The 24,501-nt window shown below is 54.1% G+C and overlaps 1 protein-coding gene across 8 annotated transcripts; it reads right to left on the reverse strand.

Moving 5' to 3' along the window:
• Positions 1-225: 225 nt before the first annotated feature.
• On the reverse strand, positions 226-23,066 carry SEPTIN4 (septin 4). Of its 8 annotated transcripts, XM_067716034.1 has the most exons (14): positions 21,572-23,066; positions 20,890-20,934; positions 19,673-19,680; positions 6,333-6,626; positions 5,897-5,990; positions 5,375-5,461; positions 4,748-4,871; positions 1,950-2,084; positions 1,719-1,836; positions 1,529-1,630; positions 1,235-1,331; positions 979-1,141; positions 720-819; positions 226-448 (listed from the first exon to the last, which is right to left on the reverse strand). In XM_067716034.1, the coding sequence occupies exons 1-14, from the start codon at positions 23,064-23,066 to the stop codon at positions 389-391; spliced, it is 2,922 nt and encodes a 973-aa protein (XP_067572135.1). In that variant the 3' UTR covers positions 226-388. The 8 variants fall into 8 exon arrangements, with proteins under 8 accessions (XP_067572135.1, XP_067572138.1, XP_067572136.1 ...); XM_067716037.1 differs by lacking the exons at positions 19,673-19,680; positions 20,890-20,934; positions 21,572-23,066 and adding exons at positions 8,022-8,051; positions 11,564-11,701 and having other exon boundaries at positions 246-448; XM_067716035.1 differs by lacking the exons at positions 19,673-19,680; positions 20,890-20,934; positions 21,572-23,066 and adding exons at positions 8,022-8,051; positions 8,754-10,973 and having other exon boundaries at positions 247-448.
• Between the last annotated feature and the right edge of the window lie 1,435 nt (positions 23,067-24,501).

A 24,501-nucleotide genomic window follows, 5' to 3' on the forward strand; every position in this document is an offset into this window, starting at 1 on the left:
CTACTGAGCCCCCATGCCACAACTACTGAAGCCCGCGTGCCTAGAGCCTGTGCTCCACAACAAGAGAAGCCACTGCAATGAGAAGCCCGTGCACCGCAACGAAGGGTAGCCCCCACTCGCCGCAACTAGAGAAAGCCCGTGCACAGCAACGAAGACCCAACGCAGCCAAAAATAAATAAAATAAATAAATTTATAAAGATACAGACAGTGACACCAGAAGCCACCTACAGATTTGTTAAACTTTATTTCCTCTGAGTCTCTGGGGAGGCAGCAGGGATGTAAGGCGAAGTGGCAGTAGCTGCAGGGGCCTGAGCAGAGCTGGTGCTGGGAGGGGCTGGCATAGGCAGGACGAAGAGGCGGCGTTTAAATATTCAAGGCTGAAAGCCAGCTAATGGGTCTCCTTCATCTGTCTTTGGATTTTGTGCAGCATCTCCTGCATCCGTCGCAGCTGGAACAGGCACATGAATCAAAGTGGGGCCTTTCAGAGAGTCCTATAGATTTAGAGAGGTGCCCCCAACCTCTAATCCCTTCAGCCAGGGCCTTGGTAGCCCCGAGGTGTGATGGAGTCTCTGGGTAGAACCACTAAGCCACCAATCCAGGATCCAGATATGTACCAGGGCCAGGGATATTCCTATTCCCAAACCAAGAGATACTGAGGGTTGTGATTAAGCAGGGGTCCTCTCAGGCTGGCAACCCCTACTGCCCCACCCAACTCTCACCTCCTCATCTTTCTCTCGGATCAGCCTCTCGGTTTCTGGATCTGCCACTGATGGGACAGCAGGAATGGGGAAGTCGGTACCACTCTCTCGAGTCAGTTTGCTGAGGGGGAGGGGAAAGGGGGGTTGGTAAGGCTAGGGAGACCCCAGCACCCGCTTGGATTGAGCCCAGAGCCTATAGAACAAAGGAAGGGCTTTGTCTCACCCAAGGCTGTGTCCCAAACCCCACCCCTGCCAGCTCTGTCCTGGCCTTTGGCCATACTTGCGATTCCGTTCTTTCACCACCAGGCGGGTCATGCTCTGGATGCACTGTGCCCGGTAGTTCTCATAATGTGTCTCCCGGGTCACGTCCTTCAGGTCCTGCATGTGAGTACGCACCAGCATTGTCCGCAGCTTCACAAAGTCGCAGTGCCCTGGGTTTTCCACTGCACAGCAAGGCTAGGGGTCAGCCAGGCGCATGGGTACAGGAGAACCATTGAGGGCAAGGAGATACCCTGGTCACAAGCTCATTGCTTTACCTTCCACAATGCCCCAGGGGTAGAGCCGGCCCCGAACTCGCCGCCCTCTGGCCTCTACCACAGTGTTGCTGCCAATTACAGCAAATGGGATGCTTTCCTGGAAGAAGTTAGGGGTGTCTGTCAACACCGCCATTCTCACCTGTTCCTTTCCACCTTTATCTTCATCTTCTCTGGTTCATGCTAGGAAACCAGGGTCCTCTTCCACCCCAGTAGCCCACCCTTATATAGAATTCTACTTCTCTTTTCTGCCCAGAAGAAACAAGATGGGAAAGGGATGCCCTGGGGTGGCCCCACCTTTAGGGCTTGGTCCTGTAATTTGAAGTCCTCATCCTCGTCAGAGTCACAGTCTGGGAACTGGTAGACCTTGATTCCAAAGTGCTCAATCTCCTCCCGGATCTGGCAAACACATGAGGGGCCCATAGTTCTGGGGACCCCATCCTTTGCAGAAGCCCACCTGCTCCCCTCCCCCACCAGCTTCCCTCACTTTGCGTTTCTTGCGCTCCACTTCCGGAGGTGTCAGTGTGTCCGCCTTTGCCAAGATAGGCACGATGTTGACCCGCTGATGCAGGGCCTTCATAAATTCAACATCCAGTGGCCGGAGCCTGGGGAACAGGAAACTGTGACCACCTGCTAGTGGCAGCCCTGCCCCTGGTGCTCTTGGCCTGTTCCCTTGGCAACACCCGGTGATGCCAGGAGCCTCAGGCTCAGACCATACCCGTGGCCGAAGGGCGAGATGAAGTACAGGCAGCAGTGCACCCTGTTGTCTTGGATGTTCTTGCGGTTCAGGCCACTCTCATCTCGGAAATACTGCTCAAACTGCTGGTCGATGTATTCTGCCACAGGCTTCCAGCTGGGGCAGGGACAGACAAGCAGAGAAACTGGAAGTGAGGGCTGCCTAGTGAGCTCTGGGCCTGCAAGGAGCCCACGCCCCGAGCAGTCTTTTCAAGACTTTGCTATTCCCCGACTTGCTTGATTACATCATTGGGGAGGTACCTGGGTGGGTCAGGGGTGCATCTCAAACACCCTGACAGAAAATCAGACTAAGCACACAGACAGAGGTCAATAAATACTAGCTTGATGAAAGGAAAAGAGCCCAGATGACCAAAGAAAGCAATAAGACTAGCAAGGTGCCGGCAGGTGAAAACCAACTGGAGGCCAGGGCAGCCCTAAGTCAGGTTCGCAGTTCAGCCTCAGAGCCTTTGTTCGTGTGGTTCCATCATCTCCTCCACCTCTCCAAGCCCACTCCATCCTTCAAAGCCATATCCAAGAACCATCTCTCCCATGAAGGGTCCTGTGACTATAGCAATGCACACTGCTCTCCCCTTCCCGTCACCACACACAGAGGTTTTATATATATATATATATTCAACAACCTCAATTTTCAAGTCTCTTGCTCTTCTGTTCTTGAGTTTCATCCTCACTGATAGGTGCCCTGATGGGTGGCCATTATGAGCATCATTATTCTCATTTTATACGTGAAGAAGCTAAATCCAGAGCTGCGAAGAGACTTAATCCAGATCACTTTAGCTAGCAAACTCTCTACCCACTCAGGCTCCTGGCCTTCTGACTCCTAGTTCAGTGTGTCTGCCACCACAATGCCCAACCCACTTACTAAGCTAAGTTTTTACCTGATTGACATGTTAGAGACCTGCTGCGCCCCCCACTCCCCCACTCCCATTGCCACTAGACTGTAAGCCTCCCAGTGACAAGGATTATTTACACTTGTTCTGCATCCCTTAAAATGTCCAGCACAGGCTGGACACCTCATCTGCTGCTTCACTAAATGAGAACACGTGGTGGTGCCCTGCAAACTGTGAGGTGCCAGGCAGGTGAAATTATTATTATTATGAAAGGCAAGAGGAGGTAAGTAGACTGATTGAAGGAGGGAATGATACTTGCTACAGTAGGAGGCAGGTGCTGGTTGGGGCTCGAGTTTCAGGGCGAGCCCAGTTTGCTGAGACGTAGTCCCCGATCCGGAAGGGTGGTGATGACTGGAGACCACCTCAATCCAGCAGGACTATTTACAGAGACCATGCACCATGTACCAGCACAGTGTGTGGCAAGAATATAAGAAGTGGCCCTCCCCTCAAGGCTTAGATCATGAAGTTGAAGATGAACCAATGTGCTGAGCCGAAAGTCACATGTTGTGATGATCAAGCACAAATGGAGGGGATAGTGGTTCAGAGCACAGAAAGGTCCATAAGGGTCTGATCAGTCTGTGAGGCAATTATCCAGGGTCAGCTTCCTGGGCGTGTGACCCGTGCAGTCATACCGGGGCCCTGCGCTCAGAGAGGCCCACGTTTGGTTTATTCTCTGCTGTGGCCATGCTGAAATTCTTAATCATTTCGAACAGGGGACCCCACACTTTTATGTTTCACTGATCCTGAAATTATCATCTTAATATTCATGAGTATAATGTACACAGCCCTGTAAAAACTGTATGCTTTTTTGTTGTTGTTGTTGTTTTTGCGGTACGCGGGCCTCTCACTGCTGTGGCCTCTCCCGTTGTGGAGCACAGGCTCCGGACGCGCAGGCTCAGCGGCCATGGCTCACGGGCCCAGCCACTCCGCGGCATGTGGGATCCTCCCAGACCGGGGCATGAACCCGCGTCCCCTGCATCGGCAGGCGGACTCTCAACCACTGCGCCACCAGGGAAGCCCAAAACTGTATGTTTTTAATGCATATTCACATGCATCTTTCTGGGTTGATTTTCAGATCAACTGGGTGAGGTGGTAAGGCCAGCATTTTTCAGTTGAAGAAATGGGAATGTGGTCATTTGCTCAAGATCACGCAGTTCCTAAATGCTGCATCAAGATCTGAACTCTCAGTCTAGGTGTCTCAGCACCACCCTGCCTAACTCCCTCATCAAAGGCATCACCATTTCTCCTGTCCTTATCACCCATTCTCCTCCTCATCTACTCAGGTCTGTTTGACTGACCATTATCTAAGCATCCTTCTAGTTCCTGAAAAAAATGTCAGGGATGATTGCGGTGGGGCTGGTAAGCCACCTTTTATTTTGGCAGGTGGCCTAGAGGGTCCCGGGAGTTTAAACAAAGTTCCACCCATGCTCTCCCTTTGCCTCTTATTTCTCCCCTCACCCCTCCCTCCACGCACTCTCACGTCTTTAATAACTTGCTTGTAACACCTAAAATGTTGCTGGTGAAAGGAATGGAAGGAGGGAGGGTGACAACTTCTGACCACCTACTATGTGTCAGGCACTGTGCTACACGTTTTCACATGTGTTTGCTTTCTTGAGGCTCTTCTTTCCTATCTGTGTCCTCAACCCCATTCTAGAATTGTGGGTCAAATCAACGGAACATTAGAGATCATCTGTTCCAAGGCCTTCCCTCTCACTTTACAGAGACAGCTGTCCGGTAAAGGGCAGTGGCACGCTCGAGGGCACAAACCCCTTCTTCTTGACACTTGTGGGTGTGTCTGAGCCTATGTGCGCCCCTGTGTGTGTGTACGGAGTTGGTGGGGGTCGGGGCAGGGGCTGTGCTTGGTCAGACATACCACTCTGTGTTGTTGACCGCATCCCCAAAACCCGGTGTGTCCACAATGGTGAGCCGCAGCTTCACACCCTTCTCTTCTATGTCCACTGCATGTTTAGTGATCTCCACTGTTTGCATGATCCGCTCTGGAGAAGGGGGAAACTGAGGCCAGGGCAAGGGCAAGGGCCTGCCCAGTCAGGACACACCACCCACCCCAGCCAGTGCTGCCCAGACTGCCTCACCCACACTGCCCCCCTTCCCGCCCCCGGGGGCTGCCTGAGGGCCTGTTCTCTGGGAACCAGCAAGGAGCACATTTCCCAACACAGGAAATGCCGGTGGCTGTTGGCTCTGGCCCCAGCCTCTTCTCTGCTCCCGGCTCTTTTCTCGGATTCCTGGAATCCTTTGGGGGTCAGAGACTCACTCCAAGAGCAGGACTCTGGTCCCTGCCCTGCTTCGGCACCCAAATCTTTAGGGAGCCGGCTGGTGGGCTTCCAGGCCAAATAGGCCTACAGAGAGATGCCAGCAGTCTCTCTAGGAAGCCATGGCTTCCTGCGTGCTGGGGAAGGTCCCATCCCTCAGAGCCTGCAGTCAGTTCGATTTCCCAAGTCAGCTCTGCCTGCCTGTCTCCACGCTCCTCTCCTTTCCTCACCTTCAGCACTGAGGAGTTTCCGGTCCCGGTACAGATCAGTGAGGAAGAGGCTATTGACGAGAGTGGATTTCCCCAGACCAGACTCTCCTGACAGGGGAGAGAGGACAGAGGCACCAAATCAGATCTGTAACCAAGAGGCAACCCCGCCGGACCAAGGTGGCGGGGTTGCGGGGGCAGCTGCTCTCTCATCTAATTGGGAAGAGACTAAACTACAGCAGAGCTGGAAGAGCTCGTCCAGCCTTCTCATTTGGATGAGGCCCAGACAGGATAAGAGATTGCCCAAGGTCACACAGAGAAAGGCAACTACTAGAAAGCTGAGGGTTAAATATTCTTTGTACCTTGTCACCACCCCCTCTCCTGCAACATATACATACTTTTGGCCACCCGCGTCTCCCAACTATTTTGCAAAAAGGCACAGCCCCTGGCTTTCTCCTGCCCTACCCATGCCCACTCCCCACATATAGACCATCCCCACTTGAGACACCTCTTGCCCAGCCCTGCCCTGCCCCACCCCTCCTCTACCTGCCACCATGAGGGTAAAGTCAAAGCCTTTCTTCACGGACTTTCGGTGGACTTGATTGGGAAGGGTCGCAAAGCCCACATACTCCTTGTCATCCTAGTGGACGAGAAGGCAGAGTGCATCAGGGTATAGGCAGAAGAACCCCAGGACCAACGCCAGCCTTAAAGAGCAGAGTCAGCCTCCTTTGAGGCCCCACCTGGGGCTACCAGCTGGGCTCCCGTCCCTGCTGGTATTGTCAGTTTCCAACATACCTGGGGGGTGACACCACAGAGTTGGGGCCAACACAGGACAGAGAGGGGCTCCAGCTCAGCACGCACATGCGTGCGCACGCACACACACACACGTGCACGTACACACACGCTCGGGCTCCCTCTCCTCCCTCCCTGGGTCCTCCTGCACCAGCCCACTGAGAGGCAAAGGCAGGGCTGGACGCTCTACCTCAGAGGAGTCATAGGGATCGAGCTTGCCCCACGGGCTGCGGGGCCGAGCTGAGGGGCTGAGAGGGGCTGAGGCAGAGATGTACTGCTGGCTGTCAGAGGGCTGGGGCCACGAAGGGGGTCTGAACTCCAGGTCATCCTGGCAGAGGTCCGAGGCCTGGGGCCTCGGCTCCAGGATTTGGGGCCTGGACACCCAGGTCTTGGCCTCTGGTTGGTGGTAGGTCTCGCTTCCTGGGAAATCCTTCACGAACTTGTTCAGTTCTGCATCATCCGCGTCCTCCAGAAAGCGCTTGATCTGAGGGTTCGGGGTGGGGGGAGGTAGGCGGGCAGGTGGCAGGAAGGGAAGAATGAAGGAGGAAGACAGGAGAAGGCGAGAGGGAGAAAGGAAAGCACTTATGGTTACAAGGGAAAGAAACTGCACAGGCGGCCAAGCCAGAGGAAGCGCTCACCATCCCTCCCGCAACTGCTCACATGCCTCCCTGGTGCAAGGGTCCAAGACGTCAGGAAAGGCCCTGGGGTCCAGCAGCAGCCCTGGGCAGCCCCCAGAGCCCTTGCAAACTGCTCCAGTTTGGGAACTGAGGTAGCTCCAGTCCCAATGGTCCCTCTCAGCAGGGCACTTGTTGAGGCTGCCCTTCCAAGCCAGGACCAGGGACTGCCCCAAAGGCCAGGAAGTCAGGCTGAATGAGCGGGAGTGGACAGAGGCATCAGAGCCGAGAGGAGACTGTGGCTCAGGACTCAAGGAGCGTGCAGACAGCCAGAATGGGGTAGGGGCAGGAGGGAGCGAGGGAGGGGAGAAGGGAGCTCCCAGCCCCAGGCAAATCAAGGGTCTCTTCGCCTCCTGTCACTGCAGGCGCTGAGCTCTGGGACTGAGGTGCAGACTCTACTGCAGGTGCTCACTCCCCAGGACTCACTGCCCAGAACTCAGTACAGCTGACCTGACCCCCCTTATTCCAGACACTGAGCCACACAGAGCCTGAGCCTGGGCCCCAGGAGCGAAGGGGAAACCTGCCAGTGGATGCTGAGTGTGGGTGAAGGGGAGCTGGGAGGGACCAGGTGAGGGAGGACGGCAGGACACTTCTGACAGCCCCCAACGGTGAGGGATGTATAGGGGGAAGCACCCGCAGCTGCCCCTTGCCCCCTGTGCCCAGAGATAGGCTTTAGCCTGCAGTGCGGGAGGGGGTCTGGTCTCAACTGTGAACCGCACGGGTGGTAGGCAGCGAGGGGCTGGCTCCTCTGTGGAGACCTGCTCCACTCCATCTCCAGCTGGGAAGGCAGGTCACTGCCCCCCCGCCAACTCTGACCCTCAGCTCCAGACCCTAAAGCTTCCTCTCTCTCCTTTGGGGCCAGCCCCCTTTGCGGAGTGCCTGGCGGTGCTGGGCTCAGCTCGGCCTCACAAAACCCACGTGCCTCCCCCAGACAACGGACAAGGGCCGGCTTCACAGGCTGACTCACCCTCTGGGAATCAGCCAAGCCAGCGGGGGCTACCCCAGACCACTGTGGAGTCCCAGTCAGGGTGAGGGGAGATAACACGGCCGCGGTCTTCCTGCAGGCCCCCGTTTTACAAAGGGAAGAACTGAGGGATGCAGTCACGCCGCCAGGTTTATGCAGAGGGAAGGGACTAGAGGGGGAGGCTAGAGGGGAAAGTCCCCTAGGAGCTACTTCCAGGCGGTCGCCTCTCAAGTCCCCATACCTGCTTATAGCCGTAGTCTCCAGGGCTTGCCTAGACAGGAAAAGGGGCCTTTTAGACGGAAACTGGAAACAGCAGGTAGGGGCCAAGTGGCCAGACGAGACAGTCCTGAGGCAAGCCTGACCCAACAGGCTTTTTCTTACCCACAGTATTTGTGGGGGCCGGTGGGGTGACCACACATCCCAGTTTATGTTTGTTGTTCTGGCATAACTGCCCCTTTTCACTCTGCAAAGTGTCCCAGCCTGGACGATTAATTATATGGCAACAGAGAAGGGATGGGGCTGAGGATGGCAGCTGAAGAGTCTGGGGAATTCGGGGAAATCCTGCCCCTCTGCACAACCCCACAGTGACGCAGCAGTCGGTCTGGGGGTCAGGCTGAGGGTGGGAGAGAGAGGACTGCACTCCGCCTGGTTTCCCCAGAGGCACTGAGCGGCGGGGCTGCAAGGAAGGGAGAAAGGAAGGCACTGATGGAGACCCCCAGCCCTTGCAATCTTCAAGTAGAGTCGCCAGGAACCCAGTACCACTCTCCATGCCAGGGAGCTGCTCATCAGCACGGAGGGGCCCACAGGGGCTCTAGACAAGGAGTTAGGACACGAGGGGCCTCACCTCCTGTCTGTCCTTCCCTGCCCCCGGCTCCGCCAGTGACCAAATCATTTTCTGACTTTGAGCCCCAATCCCAGACAATGCAGGGGGAAGACAGGGCGGGTCCACCCATCTCCCAGAGCAGCACCTTACCCCAGCTTCAGTTCTGTCCTCAGGGACAGAACTGCCTTGCCATCCCAGTGAACGGTCCATGTCCCACGCTTCAGACTCCCTGTCAGCAAGCTCTAGGTCTAATTTTATCTCCCAAGAAAAGTTCCTCACACACAGAAACAGCCTGGTCTTGATGCTCTTGTTGGAATCCAGCGTCCTGACTTGCTCCTTTCCCTTTCTCTCTGACCCCCCTGTGTCTGTCAGGGGCCAAAAAAGCCTGTGGAATGTCCTTCCCCAACCCCTCCTCCTCCCTTCCCGTGGCTCCCACCCTCCAAGGACAGCTCAGCTGCAGCAGGATCACTCGTTTTTTCTGCAGTCCCCTCCTCCTCTGATTGGCTGCTCCGTGATGCCTGCCCGCTGCCTACCCCGATGGGCAGAGCACCAGCCTCCCAAGTCTGTCTGCAACACAGGCTCTTGATCCACTTGGCCTCTCCTGTAACCCCCAAGGACACTGAGGCCTGTCAGAGGGTTGAGACCTGTCCCCAAGGTGACCTGGTCCATCAGTACGTGGGGCAGCTACCCAGGAGACTCCAGTCCCAAAGGATTCCAATCTCTTTCACCTTAACTTCAAGCAGTGCTGAAGTAGTGTGGGGTGTCCTATAATCCCCTGGGTGTATGTTCTCTTAGGAATGGCCCCACTTTTCTTCCCAGTGTCCCTCTGTGTTCTCTCAGTGGAGAACCGCACTGCCTTCAGAAATCCGCCCCTAGATTTCCCTGCAGAAAGTCCCAGCCACAGAGAGGCCTTTGCTGCAGGGATTCCTTCCATACTAGGATACCTGACCTCTGACTCATGGGGACCTGTATCACTTTCATCACCCCATCACTTTCAGAGAGTCAGCAGGGGAGCTGCTAACACTTGGTCTCTGAGGGGCATGAGTTCAGGTCAAGGAGAGGCTGGGATCCCAGAGGCTTCCAAGTTGCCGATTAGGTGGGAGACAAACTGAGGGACCTAACTGGGAGCAGATGGAGCACTTGACTAGGAGTCAGGAGGCCAGTGTTTCTGGTTTGGCTAGAAATACCCTTTGTGATTTTGAATAGTGTCTTAATTTCAGGGCCCTAATGTCCAATTATGAATGGCCCTTCCTTGCCTCCCAGGAAGGCTGGGGAAAGAAAGCACTCCCAGATGACAGATACCTCAAGCTGCTTTGAACCTGGGGAGAGAAGGTACATCTCAAGTCACAGGATGGTTATTCATGTTAGCCAAGTCCTTCTTTTTGCATGCCAATTCAAAACCCCTGGGGCTCCTGGGCTGGGGAGCTCTCCCCACTGATCTCTGAAGCAGCTGGATGCCTGATCTCCTTTCACAAAGTGACCCTCATAGAGAAGTCTGGCTTGACATGAACCCCGTCAGCTTAAGGACTGGGCTGGCTTGAGGCAGGGGCCTGAGGCTGAGGACTCTGGTGCTGACAGGGTGCCTTTAAATACAGAGGAACAGGGTGGCCTCAGCCAAGCTGAAGCACCGAGACCTCAGCTGAACTGAACTTAGTGTGTGGCAGAAAAAGCCCCTCTCGGCCCCTGCACTAGGGACACTTGGCACTAAGAACAATCAGTGCTCCCCCAGGCTTCCATCCCTGGGACAATCAGTCTGTCCGTCCCCATGTGAGGAGAAGGATGGGGGCAGGGATAAAGACAGGCACCACTTGGCCTCTCCCAGGAAACCCCCCTTTGGGGAAGGTCACAGTGTCACCAAGACTTCCTGGCCAAGACTTGGGCCTCGGCCTGGACACAGCTTGAGAGAGAAGAGCCCAAAAGGCTGGCCTTTCTAGACCTGGAAGCTTCTGATTCCACAGGGCCCGGGGAGTTCCTCTCTGGAGGCTGCCCACAGCCAACATCCTGCCCCACAGGCTGGTCACGGATCTCCTCCTGTTGTAAACAGCCTGTGCTTCCCAATGCAGAGGGCAAAGGCTAGGGGGCTTCCAGACTGGGAGGAGAAGCTGGCATAGGGCCTGGAGGCCCTGACACTCAGCATAATGTGCTTGTGGCAGGCTCTGGCAATGATGGCAGGAAAAGAGCTTACACCCTCACGGCCAAACATCAAAACTTCCTACCTGGGGGGTCTTCAGGGTGGTTGGCTGGGGTTACTGTTTCTCCTCCCACCACAGGCAGGTGGCAGGAATGAGTTCCCTCCACCCTCCATCACTGCAGAGGGACCTGGTTTGGGGGAGGGGGGAGGATGCAGCAGGAGGAAGATTCCCCATGGTTCCTGTCTCAGAGGCAGAGGGATATAGCTGATTCCACGGGGTAGGATGGTGGCTGGGCCTCCCTCTCTCTGAGGTCCCTGGGCAGATGGTGCTGTGGGAAGGGAGGGCCCAAACGTCTCACCATCCCTCTTGGCGAGGCAGGCAGTGTTTGCGGGCCTCCTGTGTGTGTTTTCCAAGGAAGTTGGTGCTGGTCCCTGAGCCTAGGGTAGGTGGGCGAGGAAGAGTCACCCAGGTAACAGCTGATCTAGGCAAGGGTGGGGACCCTCGCCTCCGCCCCTGCCTGACTCACTCACCCCAGCCCACCAGCGCGTCTCGGCCGGCGCCCCCTCCCCACCCAGCACGGACCCACCCCTCCGTCTAAGAACGGGGCAGCACCCCGGTGGCCGGGGCCCACTCCGTGTCCGCTCGCATCAGAAGAAGAAACTTGGGAGCAGCGACGCAGCGCCGTCCGCCAGCCTGCCTGTGCCCGCGGCAGGCGACAGCGCCTCCCGCCCCGCACAGCCTGGACTGCGGCGCCGCGGGTCTCGGCGAAGCCGCCCGGGAGCGGCGGGCCCTGCGCGCCCGGCCCCGCCCCGCGCCCGCCAGCCTTACCATGGCTGCAGCCCGGGCCGGGCCGGCTCCGCCTGGACAGCGCCCGAGCGACCCGCGGCCGGAGCTGCGTGCCGACCTCACCACACCGCCTGCCCCCGCCCGCCGCCCAGAGAGCGGACCGGCCGGGGGCGGGGCCCGGCGGCGGGGCCCGGCGGCGGGGGGCGGGGCGGGGCGGGGCGGCCCCGGGGCGGGGCCTGCACCTCCGCGGCGCGGGGAGCCGGCGCAGGCTGGGCAAGGGGTGGCCGGCCCGCCGTGGGGCTTTGCAGCTCTCGACCCCCGGAGACAGAGTGCGGAGAGGCGTTCGAGACAGGGCTTCTCTGGTCACTTGGCTCTTCCTCACTCAGGCCCTAAAGAGTGGCCTGCCCAGGCAGCGCAGCACCGTGGGGGCTTGAGCCAGTCCCCAAAGAAAAAGGAAGGGCCCACCTGGTGTCCCCAGGAGAAGAAACCTTTGGAAGGAGAGGGGGGTTTGCCTCACAGGTTGGGGAGAAACGATCAGTTAGAGTCCACAAGGAGAGTCCACAAGGTTTGTGGGAATTGAACCCAGCTGATGTCCAAGTTACTGATTGTCCATACCGTCTGTACACCTCCTAAGGTGGAATGTCAGACAATCTCCACCTCCAGCCAAGCTGTGAGGAAGAGACAGGAGGTTCCCTTCGTGCAAGAGCCTACATTAAAGATTAAAGAGGATTTGCTGCATAAGTTATCCCGGATCATCTGTTGGAAGAATGGAAGGGAGAGGCTGAGTGGCCTTTCCGGGGAAGTGAAGCCTTGCCTGTGGCTGTGGAAGGCGGTGAGGGCCTCAGGAGAGGCCATGCTGGGCAAGCAGGTGAGATGCTGTGGGAACAGAATCCCCAGCAGCTTTAGAGGCATTAGAGGCTCAGAAGGGTCAGCAGCAGCTAGGAGAACATAGATGCTTAGGGGGTGGGGAGTTGGTGGGGATTTCCTGAGCTAATACAGGTCTGAGCTGGTCAGGCTTCTGTGGAAGTTTCCAGCAGCATGCCCCTCCCTGACTTCCAAGAGTCCTCTTCCAGGGCAGACTGACTGGCTTGAATACCTTTTAGACAAAACTGAGGCCACAGGCATGGCCCGCTCCCTCTATTGGTAGAAGTGCTAGAGGCCTGCCTACACTATTTCAGTGTGATCCGTGACCCAGTGGTCTTGGTTGGGATCTGTCAAAACTCGGCAGAGAGAGGGAGGGGGCCTGGGTACCACAGGTGAGATCAGGTTCAGAAAACATGGGACTGCTATTGAATATTTGGCAATGGTGGGCTGGAGGATAGAAGGGGTGTCATTGCTTAAAGAAGTGCAGGGAGCCCGGGTTCGATCCCTGGTTGGGGAACTAGATCCCGCATGCATGCTGCAACTAAGAGTTCGCATGCCGCAACTAAGGAGCCCACATGCTGCAACTAAGAAATCCGCATTCCGCAACAAAGTTCCTGTGTGCCACAACTAAGACCCACTGCAGCCAAAATAAATAACAAATAAATAAATTTAAAAAAAAAAAAAAGAATACCTCTTGGATGCTTCAGTCTGCAAGGCCTGGACTGTGAGTGCTGGGCCCAAGGGAGAAAGCCTATGTCAAGGAAGACAGGCCCTATCACAAAGGCTTATTTTCCACAATCATAATGTCCCTCCTTCCCCCAGTTCTGGCTGCTGCTCAAGTGTAGACACAAACACATCTCAGCTAGTAGCTCATCCTCAGCTGCAGCTGGAATCCCAGCTCTGCTCAGGCACCTGCTGCCCAGACCCCAGAGAGCCCTGTGTTTCCTAAGGCATGTTGGTGCCAGCTTGCTTTGAAGGAAGTGAGGCCCCAAAAGAGGGAGGGACCATGGAACTCATGGTCTTGATGGTCGCAGGCCCAACATGAAGCATGGGCTGGGCAAAATAAAAGCCTAAGGTAGACTCTGGGTCACTACCTATACAGCCCCGCATGCTAGCCCTGTAGCAATTCAGGGGTCTCCGTGAGAACTTGGCCCGGGAGTAAGTCCCCATGCCAGCTCTGGCAACTATCTCACTGCCTGAAAGTCCCTTCCCCTCCCTGTGCTTCTGTTTCCCCCGTTGAGAGAGAGGATTGTTCTACCCTCAACTCCAGCTCTCATGTTCTGTATTGGGACAGGTAGAGTCTGACACTTGGTCAGAAGCAGGGCTGAGATATAGCAGCCCTTGTGTGAGTCACTGATCACTGTGTGCTCTGTGCCACCACCAGCCAGCAGGTTGTCTGGCCAACCTTACCTCAGTGCCCCTCAGCTCTTGGAGCTCTGGTTCTCTCTTGAAATTCAACATCCCAGGAGTTCCCTGGTTTCCTAGTGGTTAGGATTCCAGGCTTTCACTGCTGGGGCCTGGGTTCAGTCCCTGGTTGGGGAACTGAGATCCTGCAAGCCGTGCAGGCAGAAAAAGGAAGGAAGGAAGGAAGGAAGGAAGGAAGGAAGGAAGGAAGGAAGGAAGGGAGGGAGGGAGGGAGGGAGGGAGGGAGGGAGGGAGGGAGGGAGGGAGGGAGGGAGGAATTCAACATCCCACCAGGCATTGATGTCCTTGACTAGGGTACAATTTCCGGGGCACTGCTGGGGTCGGGTATTCAAGCCAAGCGTCTGGAGAGTCGCCACACACCTTGCACAGAGGATGATTCTTCTGGGAAACTCATATCAGCAACCACGGCCCCAGTCTGCTGTCCTGGGCCCCCTCTACTTAGATCAGGCTAATATGGTCTTTACGGAAAACCTCCTGGCCGCCCCCTCCACTGGATCTTTCCTGCCCGCGCATGGGTGAAGGGTATATGGCACAGTGATGGCAAACAAGGATGCTGCACTTGGGCCAAGCCAGGGCCCAGGTCCAAAGTCAAGAATAAAGAGTAATTACCACTGGAAATCAGGACTTCAGATCTGCCTGACTAGCAAAGGCCACATTTGCCTCTCGGTAGCAGTTTCCCTTAAGTGGTGCAAGAACTAATAGTACCCCTGCCCCAGAGGTGTTGAGTCAGTGATGATACAGTCAGAGAGCCCTGGTGGAGCCAAACGTCTATCTATCACTGGCTTGTGTCTTTCAAGGAAACCTTAGCCAGTCTGTCCGGCAAGGTCTGTGCAGAGGCAAGAAACCAAAATACCCTAAGCCTCACTCCTTCCCTTGTTGCTCCCCAGTGTCCCATGATCCTGGGGCAGGCACGAGATGTGGGCAGCAAGGTCAGGGAACACAGTGTTTCCTGGCACCTGCTGAACGGCCGCAGCAAGGGACAGTTCCAGAGCCAACAGGATGATAGAAGCCAGCCAGAGGGCCCTTCCAACGTCCTCTCTGTGGCAGGACAGGGCACAGGAGGCTCAGGGATGGAAGGGATTTGCACACCTCCTAATACCACTACCCCCTGCGTGTCTGACTCCCTTCAATTCCCCCTCCCTTGACCTTCCAGCCTCTGCTCGAATATCTTCCATGGCCAAAAACTCATTGGCTCTAACAGCTGCCCTTCAATCTTTGGGTGGTGAGTTACCACCACCTGAGCCAAAGTCTGTCTCCCCCTGCTGTTGACCCTCCAAGGGCCTCCATGCTGGAAGCTTCGCTGACTCGTTGCCCTGGACTTTGTTTGTCCTTTGATATTCACTTCCTTCCAAGTGATCCATCTGTATACTTTTCTCTCCAAATTAACCACAAGCCCCTCAAGGATGGGGAGTATGTTTTCTATTTTAACCTCTACTCACTTCAACTCAGTGAATATGTCACGCGATGTCTGCCTGGGTGATCAGGCCTCTGCCCCCAAGAGATGTCTGATCGATATGGATTGACCAAGAGGAATCATTGCTTAGTTTCCACTCTGATTCTGGAGTACAGACAAGCCTTGAGGCTATGGGCTTCGCTGACCCATAACCTGCCCTTCATTCTGGCTGTTTACCAGCTCACGCTGACCTCCCAGCCTCTCAGTTCAAAGGCAGAGACCCAGATGTTACCCCCACTACAACCTTTCCTCTCACAATTCTTGATATCTAACGGTGCTACTGAAATATCAGGAAGTTATCTCCCAGGAATATGTGACTACAGAAAAAGAGTTTATACACCACACAGAAGAGTTTATGAACCCCTGGGGCAAGATGCTCCCTAGAGCGCTCCAGGCACTGATGAGCAAGCCCTGGGCCTCGGTGTCTTCATCTGTGAAATAGGGAGAAAAAGTCTACCTCATAGGTTTGCTGTGAAGATTCACTAAGGCGATACACTTAGCGCAGGTATAATCACTAAAATGAATGGCAGCTATTATCTCAGCTAACACCGAAATGATCAACACCAAACTAGCAACCGCCAACTGTGACTATTTCAAATGCCTTCCCTCCGAAGAATGAGCATGTGCATGTGTAATGGGTGTAGAGGGATGGGAGAGAAGACTTAGTCTAACGTGACATTGGAATGACCATGCTGCCACCAACTGTGGAGTCAGCTTCTCCAGCTAGACACCACTCTATCTCTAGAAAACAGGTCTTGGTCTCAGACTTATTGAACCCAATTCCCCAACACAGCCACTGTTGAGAGCCCTGGAGCTAGATGACTTTGCCGGTGGTAGGTGTGCCAAGGAAATGACTGGCTGACACAGTCCTCCCATCTACAGTGTCAGCGTCTGAGCTTCCCTCAGGAGCTGCCTTGCATTCTGTCCTCCTCCAGGCCTGCATTCAGCCCCCAAGGTGCAGCTGTCTCTTGCTTCTCCCCTCGTGGCAGCTGGGCCAAAGGCAGCTGAGCAGAGGAGGGTGAAGGGACATGATCATTTCTGTCACTCAGGACAGCCTTCCTCTGGCTGAGCAGCTGTCAGATGGCTTCTGCGTTACAGATTTTCTTTCTCATCTGAGTATGCACCTGCCCTCTGAGACCAAGCTGCCCAGTCTACTCAGGCCCACTGTCTCTCTTCTTACCTGAAAAACCCACCACTTTAAACAGCACCGAACTACTCTGATAGAAATGTGTAATGTTGGAGATGGGTTCCAGGCAGGGAACCAAGTAGCTTCTGGAAATACACTAGAAAGTCCAAAGTGGATGTGGCTGGTTCTTCCCTATGTGTGCTCATGCTGGGCAGAACAAAAAAGTGAAGGGATTCTGCCATCAAGCTCGGGAGGAAGGCATAGCATTTTCCTGCCCTCATTGCACGGACAGAGGGAGCAATCTGCCCAGGTCTCCCGGTGGAGGTAGGACATTACCCCCCTGCCCTGTGCTTCCAGAGGCTCTTGCTGAGGCATACCACACCACCTGTCCTAGGGTGGCCAACTGTCCCGGTTTGCTCAGGACTCAGGGAGTTCCCAGGATGCAAGACTTTCAATGTTAAAGTCAGGAGCACCCGGGGCAAACCCTGATGAGTTGGTCAACCTAGCCTGTGCCCAAAATAGCAAGTCTGGGCCAGAGGTCTCCAGCCTCCCATCCTGCTCTGGGCTTGACTGCCCACGGTAGCTGCAGTGAACAAGGTACCATCTGACAGGAAAAGCAGCGGGGTAGCGAGGGTCAGGCTGCTATGAAAAGCCTCCCAAGGTGCCCTGCCCCATTTTCAGCAGCTCTGCTCCATCCTTTCAACAACCCCCTTCCCTTTCAACTATGAGCCTCTGTACAAAGCAAGAGAAAATGAGGGGGTAGGAAAATGATTCTGGGGTTCCCTCCAGACAGCCCATACCCTAGGATCCTGTTAACATCCCCAGGAATGCGGAGCCTCCCTGTGCTGCTCCTAGGCTCTGGGTCCTTCCTTGCCAAGTTAGTCTACCTGAGCAAAACTTCCCTGTGACTCAGGAGCCAAGAGGAGGCTGGCCGTCCCATCCCCCAGGGACAAATGACATGTCACCCTTAAGATACTGAAGTGTGCCTTAGGTATCACTGAAACAGCCTCCTCTTGTTCCTGGCCTGTTTTCCAGAGTTGATTCCTTGCATAATTGATAGAGCAGGGAGTAAACCACCTTGTCCCCTGACAGCACATCCAAGGGTGAGTAGGTTAGGTGCCTTGAGGACACAGGATCTTGGGACCAGGGCAGCCCCTCCCAACAAGAGCTGCTTTATTCCAGGGAATTCCCCAGGGTTGTGTGAGAAGACAGCCCCCGCTGACCGCAGAGGGCACCATCAGGACCTTCCTATTGAGCTTCTGCTAGTTCTGGTACCAAAAAAAACCCCACCAGGAATGTTTCCCTCAGTCCAGCATAACCTCCTCCGGGAAGACTCCAGTCCCTAATGTCCCAAACCAAGGATGAGAAGCATCTGTCTACCCTGCTCCTTAGACAAAAAGGTCTTGAGGGGCCGCCTGGGAGGAGGCTGAATCACGCTGCGTCCCCAGCTGTGGACCCAGAAGGGCTTGTGAAGCTCAGCAACAAACAGGCTGCCATCCACGAGCCAGGCGCCATGGATGGGCCACCAGAGAATTCCTGCCGGGAATGGAATCTGGACCAGACTCCACAGTCAACCATTCCTAGATGAGAGGAACCAGAGGCCTTGGACACCAGCACCACAGAGTCTTCATCCTGGGACTGCCTGTGGGCCATGCAGCCTAGGGAGCAGTCTGAGGAAGGCCTAGCTCTTGCACACCCTGTGAGGAGAGTACCGGGCCCACCTCCATGCCACCCACTTCCAGAGATCCAGAGAAGACCAGCAGGCCCCGCTGCCTGGGAGTCTTCTCTTCCCAGCTTCTGGGGAGCAGCTCTGCTGCTGAACAGGCTGGAGAGCTGCAATTATCGAGACAGGATAAGAGCTATTTTGAGAAGGAGCCGTCCTGCTGCCAAGGCTTTTGACTTCCTAAACTAAAACAAGATGCATAAAGAAAGAGGGCAAGCTGGAGGAAAACAGGGAGGAACTTGCTCTGTCAAAAGCATCACATCCTGAATGAGGGGAAATACTAATCCCTTCCCAAAGGTATAGGTTTGCATCAAGGGGTGAACAAGAGGCTGGCTGTTAAGATATCCCCCCGCCGCCGGCTTTGGGAAGGAGTGGGTAACCTGACCGCCTCCCCGCAAAGTCCCTGCTGACTCCCTCTCTCCTAAGACCCTCCAAGGGCACTTATTCAGTCTGTTGCATTCATTTGAACATTTGAGCACGGACTATTTCATATTGTTGTTTCAATGTTTCCTGCCCATATGTCTTATCTCCCCATCCAGATGGTAAGTTTCTCAAGGCCAAAGAATGTGTGTGCGAGGCTTCAACGGTTTCCTCAATAGTGCCTAGCAGAGTGCTAAGCATCTGAATAAAAACTCTTTATGGAAGGAAGGGAGAAAAGGAGAAAGGAAGGAAGAGAGAAAGGCAGGAGGGAGAGAAGGATTTACTGTCTTGCATGGAGATAATCTCTAAAAGTAGCTGCTCCCACCCACAGCTGAGCCCAGGGCCCAGGGCTAGACAAGCAGCCATGGCAGAGGGGGGTGGCAGCCGCATTTCTGGCACATCCCCCGCAGCTGTTCTGGCTGTTGTCCCCTGCCACACGCACATCTCATTTGTCTTTTGCACCTGTAGTCAACTGTCCATCCTGGGCTAGTCCATTAGAGGCCATGCTGGACTTTGGGTAAGGGAGAGATATGGCAAGACAAAGAACAAAGGCAAAAGAGCTTGGACTATCTTATCAAACATGGACCAAGAAGAATGAAAGTACTTATAGGAACAACGCACTGTGAAATCAGGACACGCTTTGCCAAATTCAGGACACAGGGCTGCCGAGAGCAGAGTTCACCTTGTGCCTTTCCAAGTTGAGGACTCAAATAGTGTGTAACCCAGAAAAATGTCCCCTTTCTGGAGTGCCCTAGGCTGGAGAGGGGAGAGCCAAGCGGGATGGGTCCAGTCTATGGCTTCCCAGACAGCCTTCCCACAGAGCACTTGGCAGGATTCATCGTTTGCCAAAAGGTCTCTACTCCTTCTCTCCAGCGTTGCAACTAGCTCTGGTACCTTCATGTAAATGCCCCTCTGGGGAGATGCAGCCCCACAGGTGCACAGCTTGGCAAGTGGAACACAGGCTAGATTTCAGCCCCTGCTTCTCTGCCAGGTGCCCTTGTGCAGTGAACAACCTGCCCAACCATAGGGAGCACCTCTGTCTGTCTCCTTTCACATCTGCTTCCATTAAAGGGTAAGAGAGGCACCTGGATAAGGGGGAGCACGGAAAGACGGGAAGTAACTTCCCAGGGGCGTTCTTACCTCCTCATCTGTCATAATGGAGAGAGTAGAAGCCAGGCATTCCCAGGGGGTCAGCAAATGGAACTCAGAGAGTGCCAACAGGAGGGGAAAAAGAGAATTTTACTAAAGATGTCCAGTGAACTTGGGCACAACCTGGCCCAAATCCCTTCCTAGTCCAAAGTGGCCCAAATAACAATGGCTAGCATTTACTGTGTGCTCACTGTTGCCAGGCACCATGCTAAGTGCTTTACGTGTAATAGCTTGGTGAGTCCTTGCAGGAACCTTAAGAGGAAGCCATTGTTCCTAATAACAGATGGGGAAACTAATGATTGGAGAGGTAAAATAACTTACCCAAGGTCACAGTCAGAAAATAGTGGACACAGGGCTCAAACCCAATAATAAAATTCTAAAAACCTCTCCTTTATGGATCTTTGCTCCCTCTGAGGGGCAGGACTCCTGGTGGGGACTGGACTGCATTCCCAGGGCTCTCTCCTCTCTAGGAACGTCCTCATCTAGAGCCCTGGCCTCTCTTGTGCTCATAGGGCTGGAGCATGTTTTGGTCCATAACGCTTGAAGCAGGAATTCCTTGCCACTAAGATGCTCTGTATTAGGACTGGTTCCCACCTTCCCTCCTATCAGAGAGGTCAAGAGCACAAAGTGAGTGTGGGGGGAGGGGGGTCAGACCCTGGGGATTCTCAAGTTGGCTGGCTGCAGGACCCACTGATATCCTCACCTAGACATCCCTGGAGAGCCTGCCAGGGCGGCAGCCAATAAGTACCTCCCAGATCCTGGGATGGGGGCTTGAAGAGGGTTCTGAGGAAGCAGAGACACACGTGGGGATACCCCCTCAACCTGAATAAGTTTGGAGTTAGCCCTGAGTGAGACCATGAAGCAGGTCACTTGTGTTAACGGGGCTTTTGGTGTTTGCTTTTCATCACATGGTAGGTAAAGACCAGCTAATCTGAAAGGCCATGGGCTTAAATCGTTCTCCATTCCGAAAGTGACTCCTTCCCATTAAAAGGAGACTCTTGAGAATGAAAAAAGTTTCCAAGTCCCAAAGGAATGACTCTAATGGTAGAATTTTAGGCAAGATGAGACGTTCCTCTGCCCCTTCAAGTCAGAATCCCAGCACGGGCCATCCTAACAGATCTGGCTCTGCGGATACAGAGCCACCCTCCCAACTGTCCTCCTGCCTCCCAGCCCCCCAGAGTGGACCCACAGGAGGGAAAAGCACAGACCTTTTAGCCACCAGATGACACGATTGTACATTTCCTCAGAGACATCTGAAAGTAACAGAGATTGTTGCTCTTTTTTTCTCTCTGTGGGATACACGCCCCCTCCCCTCACTGCTTAACATCTCCCTTTCTAGCTCCACGTTTCTCCACACAAAGGTGCCCTCAGCCCTTGATGTCTCCAAGAAGCTCCTCCAGCCTGAGACTAAATATCACATTCCCACCCTCCCTCTCCCTTTTTCCCCACCCTCTCTTTGTGCCACTGTTAATGCCTCTCCCCCCTTGGAAGTCTAAGTCCCAGCTCATTTATGGCCCACTTTGTGGCCAGAATATTTACCTGAGGACCCTATTCTCTTTACCAGCTCAGTTCTTTATCTTCACTCTCGGGAAGTAGCTTCCCACCCTGCAAACCACTCTCTACTACCTTCCATTGAAAGGCTAAGCAGCGTTGCCTGGAAGAGTCAATGCCTGACTCTGGCCCAAGCATCGTCATCGATGTCATTAGCTTGGAGCTCAGAGAAGCTGGTGGGGAAGGAATGGAGCAATGGGCTCAAGGAGGGGTCTAGCTTTGGCTCTGAAAGGAGGGCAGCTCTGAGGCCCAGAATGCAGAGGGAGAACTTCTTGCCCACCCCAGCCTCCCACCTCACTAAATTGGGGCTGCACCTGGGTAGTCTGCTTCTTCACATACCCAAGAAGAAAGCACTAAACCTTTGAATGGGTTGTTTGGAGGTGTGCTTGCGGACCTGTGACACTTCCCTCAGCGGTTCCGGGCTTGGAGACTCCTTTGGTGATGGTGGTGGTGATGGACTTGGCTTCCCTCTCGGGGACATGAGATCCTCACAGAAAGGGCTTGATTCCATTTCAAAAAAGGACATTGAAGGGTCTACGGGAGAAGGGGACTTAGGCTCGGAATCAAGTGTTATTGGCTGGCTTTGGGGCATTTCAACTTCAGGGTTGAGTAAGGCCCACCATGAGGAGTCTGGCCCATATCTCGGTAAGGACCGAGGGGGTAAGGGCCGAGGGGTCAGTTCCAGTTCTGCATGGACAGAGGGCTTTCCAGAGGGCTCTGGATGCCTAAGTGTGGGTCCTGAGGACACATAATTACTTTTTGAGGGTCTTGTGGTATGCTGCTTATAGATGGGCTCTGGAGTGACAAACGTGGAAGATTTGCAGGGGCTCTCAGACATGGCTCGAGATGTCACACGGGAAGCTGACTGTCCCCCGGGGGAGACGGTGACCTTGTGGCCACCCTCACTGTCTCCTCGGATTGAGGACTTCACGTTGGGCTCCACTTCTGATGATATTAAGACCTTTGGGAAGGACTTGGTTTCAGTGTAGACAGAATGCTTGCGGATAGACTCAGGCTCTGGGAGCATAGAAACTTTGCGTCCACCATCCAAATCTTTAAGGAAGGAGAGTCTGAGGGATGATTCCAAGTTCATACTTGTATGCAAGGCCTTAGGGTCTGTGTAAATTGAGTTTTCACAGCCCATTTCAGATTCTTGGCCAGGGGTCCGTCTCTGGGTCGGTCGAGAGACTGTACAGATGCGGCTGCCGCTGCGTTCCGGGCTAAAGGGTCTCCTTGGAGATCTGATATTAGCAGCAGTCAAACTCTTTCGAGTGGGTTCAGTTTGGACTGCTTCATCCTTTGGATAAACCAAAGGCCTATGGGGAACTCTGACCCCTTGTGGGTACTGGACCTTGGAGGGTGGGTCTTCTTCTAAGATTGTGAAGTTGTCCTTCTGGTTGACAAAACTCAACCGGCGAGAGGATTTGGCCTCTGGAATTAATGAGTAGCGATTATTGATATCACGCCCTGGTTTGCTCTCACCCCATCTTCTAGCTGCTTGCTCTCTGGATGTACTAACATTCTGCTGGATCTGGACGGCATGGCGGTATGCTTCAGATTTTGATCGGATCTCGGTTCGACAGCTGGGTGCTCCGGAGAGGCCTGGCCCTGAGTTGGGGGTGATAGATCCAGGGTACTCTGAGGCTAAGTGGGGAATGGTGGAATGCCCAGCTTCTGATCTTCGATGGGCTGAAGGGATCATGGAGGCCGTGCCACGCCGCTGGCTTGAGGCAAGATCGTATTCGTGTCCTCGCTGAGGGGTTGTGTTAGTAACCTCGGCCCCTTTCTGTGCTGAAACTGCGACCTTGGACCCACCTTTATTTGTCTTGACCATAGGATAGATTGAGCCTCTGTGGGTAGAGCCCATATTTTAACGGCTGGCTTGTATTCAGGGTCCTGATGAAGCCTGAATATTTACCCTCAGTTTTAAAACCTGCTGTTCTTGCACTCCCACAAAGGTGGCTGTTGCTCTCCAAGTGTCTCCAATAGTCCCCTTAGCTACCTGCCTGGTGATGTCATAAAGGAAGGAGCCTCCTATGAAATATTCTGGGATACAGCCACAATTCTTCAGATACTCTTACGTAGTAACTGCAAGGAAACTGTGGATTTGTCTTTGGAGCTGACACCACCAAAGCTTTGACCAAGCTCTCAGCAAAACAAGGATTCCCTGGTGTGTATAACGAAGGCTGTAGATCCTCCCTTACTCTCCCCAGGTTCTAGGAATTCCCAGAGACTCATCCAGAGAGAAGGAATCAGCCTGAACATGCTACTAAGGCAAGGCTACTCAAATCAATCACGCTGTGTAGCCCCAGTTTTAATAAGGTGCAAGGTACAAAATTGTCCCAATTTGGTTTGGAACTGCACTATATATAAGGCAAAAAAATAGAACTCCAGCTTTTTACAGGTTTCATGGGTGATTTGGTTGGTCCTGGGGTGAAAAGCCGGGTTGCTCAAATCCTAAATTCTCACACATTCTTGGCCCAGGAGTGAGTGTAGGATTGTAGAAGGGATTTGGAGTCAGTCATCGGTTTCAATCACAAATGGCTACTTGTGTACCTTGGACAAGTTACTTGACTTGCATGAGACTTGGTTTCTTCATCTGGAAACCATTGCCTGGTAGGTGCATGTCCCACAATAAATGTTAGTGTCCTTTCTCATGATTCCCTCCTCTCAGCTATCATGATCAGCTGGACTCCAGTCCTTTCTTGATTTGAAGAGTGACTTTCCAACTTGGATGAGCATTTTGGATAAGAGAGAGACACTGTCATCTTTCTCTGCCTTTCACACACTGCTTCTCCCAGTCTCTGACACAGACCCTACCGTATCCAGCATTTCACAGTTGACTCTGAAGGGTCATGGCAGTTATGGGATGTTCAGAATCACTGTTTCTGGATCTTTATATTCAGACTTGATTAGAGACATAAAGTTAAAATTTTTAAAAATCCACTTTTTTTTTTGGACACAATGTGCAGCTTGCGGGATCTTAGTTCCCCAGCCAGGGATTGAACCCGGGCACCAGCAGTGAACGCACCAAGTGCTAATCACTGGACCACCAGGGAATTCCCGGAAAACCCACGTTTTTATGTATCAGGAATCTCAATAGATTGAGAAACTATGAGTTACTGACACAGGGCCTATTTAGCCTTCTCTCGCTCCCGAGTCCCAGGTCCTTCTCTCACTTCTGCTCCCTGATTCCCACCTGCACCCCAGGCTCAGGAAAGAGCAGCAATGTTTTGTAGTACATAGTTTTCACAGTGCAAGTGTTTCAT

The sequence above is a fragment of the Pseudorca crassidens genome, chromosome 19 (assembly GCF_039906515.1).
Source record: "Pseudorca crassidens isolate mPseCra1 chromosome 19, mPseCra1.hap1, whole genome shotgun sequence".
In the NCBI taxonomy this organism is placed as follows: Eukaryota; Metazoa; Chordata; class Mammalia; order Artiodactyla; family Delphinidae; genus Pseudorca; species Pseudorca crassidens.